General features: G+C 44.9%; 1 protein-coding gene across 2 annotated transcripts in view; it reads left to right on the forward strand.

Moving 5' to 3' along the window:
* DOCK5 (dedicator of cytokinesis 5) overlaps positions 1 to 16,384 on the forward strand; it is a 150,362-nt gene that overhangs the window by 41,612 nt on the left and 92,366 nt on the right. For both annotated transcript variants that reach the window (XM_081171581.1, XM_081171580.1), the window contains exons 3-5: positions 1,432 to 1,472; positions 9,633 to 9,688; positions 11,527 to 11,623. In XM_081171581.1, the coding sequence (XP_081027707.1) occupies positions 1,432 to 1,472; positions 9,633 to 9,688; positions 11,527 to 11,623 (194 nt within the window). The remainder of the gene's footprint in view (positions 1 to 1,431; positions 1,473 to 9,632; positions 9,689 to 11,526; positions 11,624 to 16,384) is intronic.

A 16,384-nucleotide genomic window follows, 5' to 3' on the forward strand; every position in this document is an offset into this window, starting at 1 on the left:
TTAGATGACCTTGCAAGCGGGGAAGAGAGAGGGAGAGAACATAAATCGCTCTTTTTCTGGGAAATTGAATGTGTCTTTTCTTTTCCCTCCAAAACAGATTTAAAAAATTATTCTTAAGCAGATTTATTTTTCCTTTCTATTCTAGGCTACAGATACGGTTTGACATTTGGTTATGGGTCACCACATGTAATGCCATATTAGCTATGTGGATATTATTTTAGTTCAATTTATGCACATCACACATGTACCCCAGAGACTTCGTCATTGAATTTTATTTCCATTAATTTCTAACTTCGCCTGACCCTATTGATGTGCAGTATTGATTGTACCCCTTATTAGGTTTTCTGTAGCAAAAGAGTTTTCCACAAATGCTTAAAAACTATTATTTAAAATAATAGCAATCACAAAAATAATTAGAAATAACAGCAGCAACAAAATAATTTATGTGAGCTGGTTCTGATTTGGACAAGCTAGTGATCCTATGACATTGTTCAATTCAGTGAGGATTTCATTTATTTCAAGAGGCCCTGACTAATCTATTCGAGTTTCAATAACGTCTAATAAATCCATGCTGATAGCTTCTGATGATTCAGGTGAATTGAACCCTTAGCCTGTAATCTTGTGAACATCCTTCCCTGCGAGTAGTCTCACTGAATTCAGCTGGGCCTGCTTCTGAGGCAGATATGTCTAGCGTTGCAGCTGTCTTGTGCCATTTAGGGTTTCAGTCCTGTACACCAGCTTTTCCCATCTTGGAGCCCAGGTTGTTGGACTACAACTCCCATCATCCCTGGTTGTTTGCAGTCCAGCATCAGTGGGAGGGCACCAGGTTGGAGAAATCCACTGTATACAACTACTTGGAAGTAAGCCCTATTGACCCCAGTGATGCTTACTTTTGAGTAGGCAGGATTGCAGCCTATTTTGTGTTGCTTAAGGCTGTAGCCCTGCACATGATTCCCTGGGATGAGCTCCATTGAACATGGTACCATGAGAGGATCCCAAAGAGTGGTCTGCAGACCACAAGTAGTCCATGAGCTTTATTTGTCTGGTCCCTGGAAGTGACAGTGGTGGTGGAGGAGAAGAAGGCTGGGCCTTCCTCAGAGGAAGGCATGGCGAGAGATGGTCACAAGTGGGGAAGAGAGCTAGTCAAGGCATTTGAAAGGAACTGAGAGTCAATACATGGGAATGAAGGAAGCATCAAGAAAGAGTAAAGGAAGCTAACGAGAGTCCATGCACAGCACATTACAATTCCTAAACAGGCAGAAAAATCATGACGTAGTCTGCCAAAGACCCTCAGCCATTTTCAAGTGGTCTGGGGGGAGTGGAGTTTGACGACCACTATATATAAGGATCATTTATATTTGAACATTTGATTTCTGATGATAAAAGCACATTTTCTATCTTTCTTCTTCTTTGTCTCCTTCTTCTTGGCAGATTGGTACAGAGGATACACTCTTCGGAATAAATCGAAAAAGGTACTTCATCTTTCCCCATTCAGTTATGTGTTTATATTAAAATGCATCAGATCTGCTGTGAAAATGCTCTTAGTAAAAGTTTTGTCACCTTTCTCTCTAATATCTTCCAAACTTTGGTGACAGTGGTCAATAAATATTTCCTGAGTGGTCGGGGCTCTTCTGTTTTGTAGCCGTATAGCAAAAACATGAATATTTGATACTGAGTGGTGAAATGAGCATTGTGAGAATTAGGGTGCCCAATTTCAGTGTTAATTTAAAAGCCCCCACTTGTTTCAAAAGTAGGCTTCAGATTCTGTGGGAGGCACTGGGTGGAATCTGGAAGGAGGCAGGACGCAGCGAAGCACAATTTGCAGTGGTTAGTGGGTGGAATGTCAGAGCCGCACGTAGCTCTTCAGCTGCCTTCAAGACTCAGAGAAGCAAAACAGATTATGCAGAATAAATTAAGTCTGTGATGGAACAATCTCACATTGTTGGATTAAGCAAAGCAAAACCTTGTTACTTCATGATGAACAAACTGCAGATATGTTGCTTGGAGTCCACCCCGACTTCCAAACCTTTGATTAGAAACAAAGGCTCTTTTCGGGTGGATGCAATGTAGTGGGATCACACAGTGGGCCACACCCACATCTTACGGTTGTCCAGTTGGTCTCCTGAACAGATCATATGCATTTAAGCTCTGCATGCATGTTTTTGGGATCCTGCAGAAAAACAATTGGACAGGCATACAGAAAATCCTCTGGGCAGTTTGTCAGGGCATACCAATTGAAGTTATGTTGGTCTGGAGTGGGCCCTACTTCCACGTTCCTGCTTTCCACTTATTCACAGTACCCAGTTTTCTTGACTAAAAAGAGTTAGATGTGGTTGCCATGCAGAACATCCATGTCATGCAGCCATGTCAACATTTTTTAAAGGAATCACAACAATCAACAGCATTTCAAGATCTTGAATTCTGCTCCTTGAGGAAAGCTTTTGCATAATTGCATTTTCAGTTCATGCCAGTGGGTATTTTGGTGGTAGATATAATTTCAGTAGATGGGTGGTTGTGTGTATGCCAGCAAAATGTAATTGAAGATATAATTCATTATAGTCTATGATACACTCTGTATGAGGAGATAAAGAAAAAATACCACCAGGCTTTCACAGACTTGCTGGCCTAGTTGGATAAATGTATACCTGTAAGATAGCATTGTTTGCTTTTGCAGCTGAAAAATGTTAAAACCAAGCCTGTGCAGCCAGTAGGGATGAAGAAGAATGTTGCTTGGTTCACATTGGAAGGGAATCAACTTAATTCCCAATGTAACTATGGAACATAGTTTTCTGTCTGATTTCACACTTCTCTGAATTTTGCAATAGAATTCTCGGCTCAACATCATACCAAAATGATGAAGGGAAGGACTTGCAGATTTTAAGATAAAATAGGTTGTATTCAACTAGCTTATGCTCAGAGTAGACTCACTGAAATTAATGGACCTACATTAGCCATATGTATTAATTTCATTTGGTGTGTATATTTAACATTGGCTACAACCCAATATGCTTAGAAGTGCTTACCTTAAGACAAAATTTTCATATGTATTTAAAAATAGAAATGTTTATATGGATTTTTTTTTATATAAAAAAAGATACCTGAAGATAAATGAAGAAACAGGGCAGAACAGATTGGAAAGAAATTGATCTGTTCGTCCCTAGCACTCAGTGGTTGGTACATGGTGATCATTTATGACAGGTACCTTTGGCCCTTCAGATGCTGTTTGACTCCACCTCCCATCAGTCCCAGCCAGCAAGTTCAATGGTTCAGAGATGATGGAACTTGCCCATGTCTTTTCTAGAGTACTAACCCCTCTCTTCTGCAACTGGTGAATGAACACATATTTCTTGCTTTCATAAACTTGTTCAGCTTAACTTTTTGGCTTCTTGACAATGGTTCTACTCAACAAATGAGTCAGAATAGAAATTTAATGTACCTAAGTTAGACCTGTCTATTAATTCCAGTAGGTCTGCTTTGAGTAGGACTAGCACTGGATACAACCCAATGTACTGTACTGGGTCTTTGTTTTTCAGTTGCCAGATTGCAAAAGGAGCAGTCTTTTATTGTGGGACAGCTTTCTGCTTTAAAATTCCATTTTCTAAGATTTGCATCCAAACTGTGTATGGGCTGGAAAGGTTCCCTTGAATTTCCATGAAAAGCAGGCCAACATTTGACAAGATAGCTTCTCTATCTTGGAGTGTGTCCACTGTGTCAAAGTGGGATAATCAATGCCTTCAACTGCTTTGGAGCTGTTTGCTTATTGACATTCTCTGCGAAATGCAGTGTCCCCGGGCCTCTTCTATGGAAATTATTGGCAAACATCAAACTTAAAACTAGTGAGTGGCCGTAGGATTAAGCTTTCTGTGCTTCTCAGATCTTCACTTCACAAATCATTTATCGTCTGGGAAGGCTTCCTTCCTGTGGGATTTGTGCTTAATGCTGTTGGCGTCTGAGCTGTTAATGGATGGTAAGCAATTAGTTCCACAAAAATCAAATGCTTAAAAGGTCTTATAACTGACACCTGACAGTAAATTGCAGAGAGTATCAGGAAGTAGGAATGGTGGAAGAAATGAAAACTCTTCTTTTAAAGCAGGGAGGTGTAACCTGTGGCCTTAGGGCTGCCTCTGGCCCTTGGCCAGTTTCATGTGGCCCTTGGGCTAATTTAATGCAGTAGCTAGGAATGGGGAAAAGAGTGAGAAAAGGAGTGAAATAAAGGGAAGAGAGAGTAGTACCACCCACCTTAGTCTTTACTCCCCACCATCACCACCATTGGTATGTGGCCCCTGACTGGTTTTCACAGAGGGAATGTAGCCCTCAAAAGAAAAAAGGTTGCCCATCCCTGCTTTAAAATGTAACCTGTTGTTGAGAATTGCACATTGTGCATATATTTAGCTATTTTTTGGTATGCTGCTGCTTTTCTACCAAACAAGTGTCTAAGAAGAGGATTAGACAAATTCATTGACTTATAAAGCTGATCAGTATATTCAGGCAACGACTGATATAGGTGCATCTCATAGAATCATAGAATCCTAGAGTTGGAAGAGACCACAAGGGCCATCGAGTCCAACCCCCTGCCAAGCAGGAAACACCATCAGAGCACTCCTGACATATGGTTGTCAAGCCTCTGCTTAAAGACCTCCAAAGTAGGAGACTCCACCACACTCCTTGGCAGCAAATTCCACTGTCGAACATCTCTTACTGTCAGGAAGTTCTTCCTAATGTTTAGGTGGAATCTTCTTTCTTGTATTTTGGATCCATTGCTCCGTGTCCGCTTCTCTGGAGCAGCAGAAAACAACCTTTCTCCCTCCTCTATGCGACATCCTTTTATATATTTGAACATGGCTATCATATCACCCCTTAACTTCCTCTTCTCCAGGCTAAACATGCCCAGCTCCCTTAGCCGTTCCTCATAAGGCATCGTTTCCAGGCCTTTGACTATTTTGGTTGCTCTCCTCTGGACACGTTCAAGTTTGTCAGTGTCCTTCTTGAACTGTGGTGCCCAGAACTGGACACAGTACTCCAGGTGAGGTCTGACCAGAGTAGAATACAGTGGCACTATTACTTCCCTTGATCTAGATGCTATACTCCTATTGATGCAGCCCAGAATCTGAATGACTTGCGATCATGCACACGGCGCTGAACCTGGAAGCAGCCCCAAAATATCCTAAAGAGGTCATGAAAAGGGGGAGAACAGGACGGAGCAGGCCTATGTGTGCTCCACTGATGCATGTGTGGGTCCAGAATATAACCCCTGTGCAAAATGAGGACTGCTTGTGCTAGCCACAGTGTCTGTGTTCTCAGTCCACTGCTGAAGGTGGCATATCTCTGAAAACCAATTGCTGGTAATTGCAGCTGGAGAGAGCACTGCACCCAAAGGTCTCCAAGTGACACACACAACACACACGCACACACACACACACACGCACACACACACACACACACACACACACACACAATATACTGTCTAACATACGCTAAGGGTGGTCAAATTCTGTGGGACTGCCATAAAACTTAGGTAACAGGCTGTACTACCAAAATGATTAAGGTTTTAAATGACAATTTTAGGTTATATTTTAGTGATCAGGATTTAATGTATATTTTTAACTGCTGTTATATCTGAATTGTCTCTGTTAAACCCAATTGCAATTCAATGTATTCCTGTTGTGCTTTATGATTTTTCTGATATTGTAAGTGAGCCGGAACTGGTCTGTGACCCTAATAATAAAATTCATTCATTCGTTCACTGTCTAACATAACATTTATGGAAAAACAAAGAGCAATACTGGCTTCCAATAAGTATTCCAATAAGTTGGCCACTGTGAGAACAGGATGCAGGACTAGGCGTATTTCTGGCCTGGTGCAGCAGGAGGTTCTTACGTCTGTAAGTGGCTCTCAGAGCAGCTTGCAGTGACAATAAATAAGAACATAAGATCAGGCCAATGGCTCATCTGGTCCCTCAGCCTGTTTGCGTAGTGGTCTGCCAGATACTTATGGGAAACACTCAAGCCGGGTCTGAGCACAAAAGCCCTCTCCACTCCTGTAGTCTTCCAGCAACTTGGTATTTGGAAGCCTTCCTGCCTCCTGCTTGCAGAGCCATTGATAGCACTGTCCTCATGAGCTTGTCTAACCGTTTAACTCCGTCTAAGTTGGTGACCATTGCTGCCTGCTATGGGAGTGAGCTCCATTGTTAAACTATGCACTGTACATTTAAATAAGAATAATTAAAACACACAAACATACATATATAGAGAGAGCATCTAGAGACAAGGGCTGCAATCCTACGTGTGCTTACTCAGGAGTAAGGCTTATTGAACTTGGTGGGATTTCTCTGGCGGGAAAGTAAACGGTGTTTCTGTGCGCTGCTGTTTGCCAGAAGCGGCTTAGTCCTGCTGGCCACATGACCTGGAAGCTGTACACCGGCTCCCTCAGCCAATTAAGCGAGATGAGCGCCGCAATCCCAGAGTTGTTCACAACTGGACCTAATGGTCAGGGGTCCCTTTACCTTTACTTAAACATGCGTAGGATTTGGCTGTAAGAATCCAAACCAGGGCATCACGAGGCACCAAGAAGCAAAGTTGGCTGCCTTCAGTGCCTTTTGCAGCAAGTCTGAAGCTTCATTCTCAGAACAAAACTCCACTGAATTGTCTTAAATATGCATATCAAGAGCAAGCCTAATCTGTGGCAGCTCAGTCAGTGGAGTCATATTCTCAGCCCAGCTTTTTGTAGCATTTCAGAGAGATGGGCTTCCACTCAATCTCCCTCCAAAGAGGTGACTCAGACCTCAGCATCTGTGTATGAAATTCTGAGACCTTTTAGGAGTGGGTGGTCTTAACCTTATGCAGCACCTTTCCCAGGGAACAGAATTTCTACGGAGGCATAATATTCCCTTCCCTAATAATTCTCAGGATTGTGCCAGCCCATTTTGTGGCACACTGAGTTACCACTTTGGGAAAATTTCCTGTTGCAGCAGGGCTGTCCTACAGCTGTTGCTGCACAACATTGGCCAAAATGCCTTCTAGATGTTGTTGGATTACTACTCCTGTCATCCCTGAACTTTGGCCATGTTGTCTGGGGCTCATGGGAGTTGGGACCAGAGGGCCATAAGTTATGCACCCCTAGAGTAGAGCAACAGCGCCAGCCAGCATGGCCAGTGGCCAGGGATAATGGGCACATTTTAAGGGCACCATGTTGGCTACTCCTGTGGGATTCCTAGATGTGTTTTTCTCCAGTAGTTGTAGTAAGATTGGAACCCCTTCTCATAAATCCTGTAAATTAGGAATTCTCCTGTAGCCTCGGATACATTTATATGAATTTTTGACATAAACAAGGGGATCTAGCTGTTAACAGAACGTGGTGGGAGGAATCCTGCAGAAATAAAATGAGCAGTGCCCCTTCAGGTTCCAAGGGATGCATGCTCCTTTATTTATTTATTTATTTTAATAATTCTATTTTTTTAAAAAAAAGTGTTTACAAAAGTATGTGTATTATCTCTTTACAGGTTGTGTTTTCTACAGATCAGTTACATTTGTTGTGAGACATGCATGTTCCTTTTTGTACAGTTTTAGCAATTTGCAAACTAGTGATGGTGAGAAGGAGGTTGAGATCTCACCCCTTCCTTTGCTGTTCTAGGTCTTCTTGTAAATATTTTTTGCTGTTTTTGAACGCAGAGAAGCATTTTGCTTTTAAAAGAATGAAATGTTTTGGTCCGTTCCTTCTCTTGCATGTATAGCTTTGGCCCAGGTCTGGTGCTTTTCCCCAACCCTAACAAGCTGTTTAAAAATCCCTTTGTGGTGGAATGGACATGTTACTCATTTCCTGGTGCCATTGAGTTTGAAGGTGATTTTTTTTTTTTGGGGGGGGGAAATATCTAGCAGTGCTTCATTTCAAAGAAGTTTTAAAAAACGCAACTCAGCAATTGACTATCGATCTGGAGATGTTCTGTAGTCACTGGAGAGATTCCTTTATCTGTGATTGCATTGACCAGAACACTGGCAAAAAAATTGAAAATAAATTGAAGGCCAAGTTAATTAAGAGAGGGGGGGAGGGGCAACTTGGATGTTTATTACTGTTCTAACCACTTTGGAAAATACTTATTCCCTCTGGGACACCTGCAGGAGTGAGGTCTGGAAGAAGTTTGAGCATAAATTCCATAGCACTTTTATGGGGAAGGTCTTCTTTCCCCCACCCCCTCCGAACCAGCACACTTATTTGTATCATTCATCTAGTCCCAATGTTCAGGGTGTACTGATAGGCAAGGAATGTCCAGAAAGAGGAATCAACTCTTCATTGTCAAAAGTACACTAATGTTTCCCATAGGTGTAAACTCAGTAATGCAATTGCTGCAACAGAGGCCCTGGCCCCAACCTTGACTTATGTATCTCCCCATTCTAAGCCATGCGCAAGCAGGCATGTCTGACTTTCTGCTCTTCTATCTCTTCCGTCTCTTGCTTTTCACTCTCCCATCCTGCAACTTCTCCTGCTTCTGATTCTCACCTCCCAGCTGTTACAGGCTCCCCAAGTTCCCTCGTCCCTTCTTCCAAGCCTTCCAAAAGTAGATTTTTTTTTTAGAATAATAATAATAAAAACTTTTGGGAACTCTCAAAAGTAGCCCAATCAGGGACTGAGCATGTTCAGTGACCACAGAGTGCTGAATATTTGGGAAGGAGATGAAAAATAGGGGGAGGGGGGAATGGGATGGAATGACTGATTAACTAAAACACTGAAAAGGAGCACTACTGTCTGTTGTAGGTCCCACTTGTTAACGCTCCTGCCTGATGATCGGAGACCTTTCTAGCTTAACACTGCAGGCATGGTTCAGTAATGCATATGAGAGGATGCACTTTTAGAGTGTAAGAGTAAACTCAGCTTTCTAAATTAATTGATGAAGGTTTGTAGTCTTGCGCTCACTTGGAAATAAGAACTAGTGTCTTCAGGTATTAGCCAGGTAAGTTTTACTCAGAGTAGACCCATTGGATGGTGTTCAATGCTACTCCTCAGTAGACATATTGAATTTATGTCTAACTTAGGTTCTTTCATTTCAGTGGGTCTATTCTAAGTAGGGTTTAGTTGCATACAACCCCTTGAAGTTAAAGAACCTAAGTTAGTCATGTCCATAAACTTCTGGGTCTTCTCTAAGTAGAATTAGCATTGGATACAACCCAGAGGCTGCAATCCCAAACCTACTTACCTGGGAGTAAACCCTACTGAATTCAGTGGGATTTAATTTGGAATAGATATGGTTGGAGTAGATAGGGTTAGGATATGTGGGTGCCTGTTTTCCCTTCCCTTCATTCCCCCCCCCCCTTTTGTGTTGGGTCTTTTGGATTGCAAGCCTTGTCTTGGTTATTAAAATGTGAGCAGCAGTTAATAAATCTAGGCACTTTAAATGTTAATAATACTAATAGATTGATTTATCATCTTATCACATTATTAATTACTACTTGTAGAATATGCACCAATCCCAAGATGTTGGTGCAATCGAGTACTTATTTTGATGGTAGAGAATTGTTACATTTATGTTCCCGAACCTCTGCTATGCCTGTTTGTGATGGTGACTGCTTTTTCTTCTGCCACTCAGTGATTGAATAACTCTTTGCCCTTTTGATAAAACGATTCTTTTGCCTTTGTCTCAGGGCATCTTTCCATCAACGTACATCCATCTGAAAGAGGCAACTGTGCAAGATGGCGGGTAGGTCACCAAGACTTTTTTTTCTGTGAGATCTAGAAACATGATCAATTCCTAAAATGGCAGCAGGGAGAAAGCACACTGCCCTGTGGCGATGGCAGGCTTTTGTGTAAAGAAGCCACATTGTGTAGCTTGAGGCATAATGAAAAGACAGTGATGTGGGGCAGAAAATTTTCCATTTCATCAGTTCATTATTAACAGTGAATTGATTGCCAATTGATTGATTGCTAAGCAAGTGCAGCAGTTTCAAAGATTTTAAGCTCAGGGCTCACCCAATACTTCCATTTGTCCCATGATTTCCAGGCATGGGTCTGAGAAGTTTTCCTTTTGTCCTGCCACTTTCCCTCAGACCCGTGTCTGAAAATCATGGGGCAGTGATGAAGGGTGGGTGACCCCTCAGTTGACTACAGACAAGTAAACTAAACATGCTAAATTATACATGCTAAATTAGATCACTCCCCAGAGCATCAGAAAATTTTTTGATCCATATTGTCCTACTCTGCTTCGGAAAATTTCCTCAAAACCCCAATTACTGAGTATGTAGAAAATTGTATTATACCAAGTCGAGCCAGTGGTCATTCCGACTCAATATTTGTTGGCAACGTCTGCATGCAACAATAAACCAGGGTTTCTGGCTTATCGTGGTTTGGTTTGGTTTATTAAATAGTATTTAACATTGTCAACATTGCAAATCCAATTAAAAACAGCAGTAAAAATATTCTCCTAGGAAAATAGGGAGGGGAATATAGAAAACAGGAAAAACAAAGTGTGTGTGTATATATAACATCATATAAGATAATATCATACTGTGCAGCTCTTACAGTTTTTATTGGAGAGGAACCTTTGAGAGGATCTGACCAGTTTCTTTAGTATTACTTCTAATAGGGAAGTGCTGGCTATTAGTTCATTACCAACTTCTCTCAGCAAGGCTGGATGGCGTGAAGATGCAATGAATTTCATTGAATCGAATGCTGCCTGGTGCACGACAGCCACAGTTGTATCTAGGCTGCTGCTGGAGCTTCCCATGGTTCAGCCTAAATGAGAAGCATGCTGGTATACATGCTGCCCAGTTGCCCCTGCTTTGCTCCTTCTCCGGCACAAGCAGACTTGGCATGCCAGGAAGCCTTGGCTTCTCGTTACATTGGAAGCAGGTCTCATGGTTTGTTGCTCCCCAGGAAAGACATGATTCCTTGCCAAGCTCAAATTTTAGCTTTGATTTTGGCTTGTGGACCATTTTGGGTCTCTGGATTGTTGTCCTGCTTATATCAGGAGAAGAGTGAAGCAGGAATTAGACAGTATGCATGACCATGTTGCTCGTTGGTGGTAAACCACAAAAAACCAAAAACTGACTTATTGTCACATGCCAAGGCAGCCACTGTCTACACTTCCTGGCAGGGCCTCTCTAAGGTTTCAGGCAGGAGTCCTTCCTATCACCACTTGAGGATGCCAAGGATTGAACCCACGACTCTTAGCATGCAAAGCATCTGCTCTTCTGGTTTGCTACAACCCTTCCTTAAGCTGTCTCCATGTTGTGCCTTGCTTGCTTGCCTAACCTTTTATCACATCCACACCACATTTTAAGGCACATGGCTTCCACCAAAGAATCCTGTGAACCATGGTTCATCAATACCCAGCACCCTTACAAAACTACAGTTCTCAGGATTCTCTGGGGAAGCAATGTGCTTTGAATGTACGATCTGGGTGTGAGCTACGTACGTGAATAAGTTTTCTCTGATTTCCTAACCCCAGTAGAGACTCCATAGACAGAATATTAAATGACCTAATGGCCATTACCTTTTCGGTAATCATTTAAATATTTCTTCTCCATCCGCCTTCTGCAGACAACATGAGACAGTAATTCCTAGTGAGCTGCCTTTGGTCCAGGAACTCACTTCCACTTTGAGGGAATGGGCTGTGATCTGGCACAGGCTGTATGTGGTGAGTTGCGATTCTCTTCTCCTTCTTGGGCAGGGAGGTTTTTGGCAGGTGTGGGGAAGCCCTGACTCATGGGCCAAATTAGGTCTGGCAGGTGTCTGAATTTGGCTGCCAGGCCATTCCACGTGTGACATCAGGTGTGGGACAAGTGAGAGCTGAAAGTGAGCCCTGCTGTACAAGAGAGTTTCCCATTGGGAAGTCCCAAGTGCAGCCAGGTGGGCTTGCTTTCACCCCAATCAGTTAAGCCAGCACAATTAAAGTTGTCATAATGACACCAGGTAATTTGACAAAGCAGCAGACTTTTAACTGGAGATCCTGGGGGTTGAACTTGCATGCAAAACTTGTGCTCTTCCATTGAACAGGGGTCTCTTCCCATTATCCAGTGGTTCACCAATGGATCATGATTTGTCTTTTGTTCACCTCCGCTCTAGGGGCTTAACCTCCCCCCCCAAAAAACCCAGAGAGACGTGTGCTGTTTGTGACTTACTGTTTTCAATTGCATTTGCTACTTTTAGCCTCCAATCCTTTCTCTTTCTTTATTCCCCTAAAGCAGTGGTTTCCAACTAGCTAATTACTGAAGAACCCCTGTTTTCCAAAAGCCAAGCCATGGACCCTCTGCTTTTGAAAGTTTTGATAACTTTATGGTAGTTACCTCTGCCAGGGAATTTTTTGAACAAAATGTGGGCTAGCCCCTGTCGTCGCCTGTGCTCCCAGCCCTGGCAGTGGAGGGAGAAGCCAGCCAACCAGCCAAGTCACTTCGCCTTTTGCTTCTTCAGGCTGCTGCTCAGCAGATGAAGGTGACTCCTGGCCCATGATAGCCCCTAATCAGGCATGCGGATGAGGGAAGGTGCAGTCATGACAATCGCATGGGTGGGGTGTGTCAGATCAGACATGGGGATCAGGAAAGAAGCAGTTACAGAGATAGGGGGGAGGGGAGGAAGCGAAGTCACCTCCACCGCATGGTTTGAGTGGGAGGGGGTAGGGATGTGGGGTGCATCAAGCCACCATCAGTGGGGCAGCCAGTGGTGGCAGCCAGCAAAAGTGCGCATCCTCTGTGGCTGCTGCTGCTTTCCTGCGGACTGAGAAAAGCTCCGCCTCAGGGCCAGCGTTATCAGCTGAAACCGTACTGCAATATTGGTGGTGCCTTCAGATCGGCTGCCTTGCTTTCCCTCATGTAAGGAGCGATATATTGCTGCATATTGCCTGGTCAAAATCGTTATGATGGTGTGATTTCAAAACCAATTTTGGCCAATATATTGAAAAATTGCACAGCACTAAAACAGACCATAAAAATTGTGAAATTACCATGCAAAAATGACAAAAATTTAGTGGGAGGTGGGAGTCAAGAGATGAGGCTGCAGATCCCCTGTGTTTGTTCTGTGGACTCCAAGGGTTCCCAGACCCCTATTTGGGAACCACTGCCCTAAAACCATAATATCTTGTTCTAGAGTCTAGACCAGGGGTCAGAAAACCTTTTCAGCAGGGAGCCGGTCCACTGTCCCTCAGACCTTGGGGGGGGGGGCAGACTGCATTTTGAAAATAAAAAAAATTGAACGAATTCCTATGTCCCATAAATAACCCAGAGATGCATTTTAAATAAAAGGACACTTTCTACTCTTGTAAAAACACGCTGATTCCCGGACCATCTGCGGGCTGGATTTAGAAAGCGATTGGGCCGGATCCGGCCCCCGGGCCTTAGTTTGCCTACCCATGGTCTAGATCAGTGTTTCCCAACCACTGTTCCGCGGCACACTAGTGTGCCGCGAGATGTTGCCTGGTGTGCCGCGAGATGTTGCCTGGAGGGAGGCGGGCGAGTCGGGCGGCGAGAGGCGGGGCGGCGGTGGCGAGGAGCGCCCAAAGGCGTCGACTTCGCGCAAGCGCACTCCCTTTGCCTTCTCTCTCCTCCCACATTCCGGGCCGCCGGGCCAATCACAGACGGGGCTGCTGACGCTTCTGCCGCACCCAAAGCTCGTCACCGAGGCCTCCTTTGCCTCTCATTTGCTCCCGGGCCGTTTGTTCTCTTTGGGCGGGTTGGCCCCGGCGGAAGGAGACGCGCGCGGCCTCCCGCCTCTGCGCCGCCATGCCCAATAAGGTGCCACGTTAGAAAACGTTCCTGCCGCTTGGCTCCGCCCCGACCTCCTCTCTTCCTTCGCCCCCACTTTTCCTTTGGCTGTGTCAAGCGGCGGCCACCAACGTGGAGAGCGGAAGCTGCCGCCGCCGCCGCATGAGCTGAGGAGGGAGAGAGGCGTCCGGCGCGCGGGCAGCTGGCGGTTTGAGGACTGTACCATTCGCCTCCCGCGGAAGGGGCGAGCGACTGCCACCCCCATTGAGGCGCACGTGAGGGCTGCTGTTGGTGGGCACCTGTGAGGGGGTCGCTCACCCGCTCGCCTTCCCTCGTTCACTCCCCCGCCCCCGGCGCAGCGCGTCGGCTTGGTAGGCGCCCAACCGCCGTCAGGCGCGAGGAAGACACGTCCCGTCAGCCACAACCGGTTTGAACCGGAGCGCGAGGAGGAGCCGCCGCTTCTGCCGCCGCCATGGCCGAGACTGAGGAAAGGAGCTTGGACGACTTTTTCGCGAAGCGGGCTCTCGCCGTCTGCCTGCCTGGCTGCCTGCGAGCTCGGCGGGCAGCGCCTCCGTCCGCAGCGCCCGCCTCGCGGCTCTCATTCCCTGCCCCTGCCAAAGCTCACCCAGCCAAGCCGCGCTCTCCTTCCTGCCTCGCTTTGCTGCCTCCTCCCCCCCCACCCCCAAAGCTTGGAGGTTCCCCGGCAAGGGGGAGGAAAAAAAATTGAAACTTACACTTTCGTGCTTCCCTCCCGGCGTGACGCTGCACGCTGACGTCACGGGGCTGTAATGGTGGTGTGCCTCGAGATTTTTTTCATCAAACAAGTGTGCCTTTGCCCAAAAAAGGTTGGGAAACACTGGTCTAGACTCTAGACATTTTAGAGATCTGCAAACATTCCTACCCCTCTGAGGCCCAACCTGGCAGTGTTTTTGTTCAACAGAATGGCTTTCTCAGTGGGGGATTATTTTAAATGCAAGGATTAGGCACCTTAGAAACCACCTTGTATTTTTATATCCTGCCTGGCAGGAACCCATTCAGAGCTCCCTGAAATGTGTCTAATGTAAACTTCCCTGCGAAAACCGTAAATGACCATCCTAGCCAGAAATTTGAAAAGAAAGAAAAAAGTATCTGTATTGTGGATTAGTTTTTTCCTCCCCTGGTTTGTGTTTTGCCCACAACAGGAAGAAGAAGGAAGTAAAGCACAGATAAGTGAAAGTGCCCCATATTACTTGCTTCAAATCACTTGGGGCAGTGGCTCTTAGAAGCCACTGCAGCGATTGGCAGCTGATGGGTCACAAAGTCTGCCACGAAGCTGGGCTTTCAGAAACAAGAAGTGTCTTGTGGCATCTTAAAGACCAACCAAAGTATTGTGGAATAAGTTTCCATCAGTGGACTCTTTGGGCACCCAAAGGGTATATATATTTGTATGGTGGTAGTGGCCCTCCGGGTCTTGTGGTGCCTTAGAGCAGCTTTGTGCAACCTTGGGTCCCCAAATTTTGTTGGAGGCCAACACTCTTGCTCTGGTTGGATGCAGAAAATGGTGGGTGCAACCAGCTGAGGAACCCCCAAGGGAAGAAGGCTCAGGGCCTGGTGATTGGTGTTGGGATGACAATGAGTGGTCAGAGGGAGAAGACTGGGAAGAGGAGGAGGTGTCGGACGCTGAAGACGTAACAGAGCTTAGTGAGAAATACGAGTGTGTGCCAGAGATAAGTCCAGAATCAGAGGCAGAAACTGAAGCAGGAGAGGAGGAGGGAGGTCAAGAAGCAGAGACGAGTCAGGCTGCTGAGGAGTCAAGGGTGTCTCCCTCTCTTACTGCAAAAAGCTCCCCTCCTCCCTGGACTTCCAGAACCGGGAGAGTCATTAAATGGGAGGAGCAAAGGTAGACACGCCAACACAGTCTCAGATTGCTTGGGAAAGACCTGGGAAAGGAGGGGACGTAGGCAGCTATGGGAAGACCTTCAGTCTCAGCAACTGCTTCGTAGGGGCAAGACCTACTGTAGAAGAACATGAGACTATAATCTCAAAGTTGCTGGTTTGAAATTGGGCAAAAAAGATTCCTTCATTGCAGGAGGTTGGACTAGATGACCCTCGGGGTCCCTTCCAACTATGATTCTTTGAATTCTTCAACCAATTAATGTGTAAAGAAATGCATGTACTAGGTAAAGTGTGTAAAAAGTAGATATCTTATGAAAATAACATACAGAAATGCATTATATTTGGCAATGTCATTTACTAAAATGTGCATGTTTGGATAAATTCACAAAACAATGCTGATGGATTTTTATGAGGACTTCCAAACTGATGCAGAAACATGGAGATCTGAATTTGAGATTAGAAAAATGAGAAGCTGAAATTGACAGGTTCACCCCTTCGTAAGCATTGCCAAGGGAAATGTAGCAAATTTTGTGTGTGAAGTGGGTATTTAAAACACTGAGTGGTCTGTTTTTCCCTAGTTGCTAATTAGTGTATGCTGCACAATGTGTCCTCTGGGACACACTCATTAGAAAGACAAATGGTCCTTAAATTGGTCTTTTTCTTTCGTCCTTCCACTTGACCTTGATTATGCGTAAGCCTTACAGAACCACACATGATTTCCCCAATGAGAGACAAGGTGAGACATCATTCTTGTGCGGTGGGAAAAGGTTCCTTTTGGTGCATTTATTTTTCTTTGTGTAGTTTATTGAATTGATTTCAAATTGTAC

The sequence above is a fragment of the Podarcis bocagei genome (genome assembly GCF_964188305.1).
Source record: "Podarcis bocagei genome assembly, chromosome: 15".
Lineage (NCBI taxonomy): Eukaryota > Metazoa > Chordata > Lepidosauria > Squamata > Lacertidae > Podarcis > Podarcis bocagei.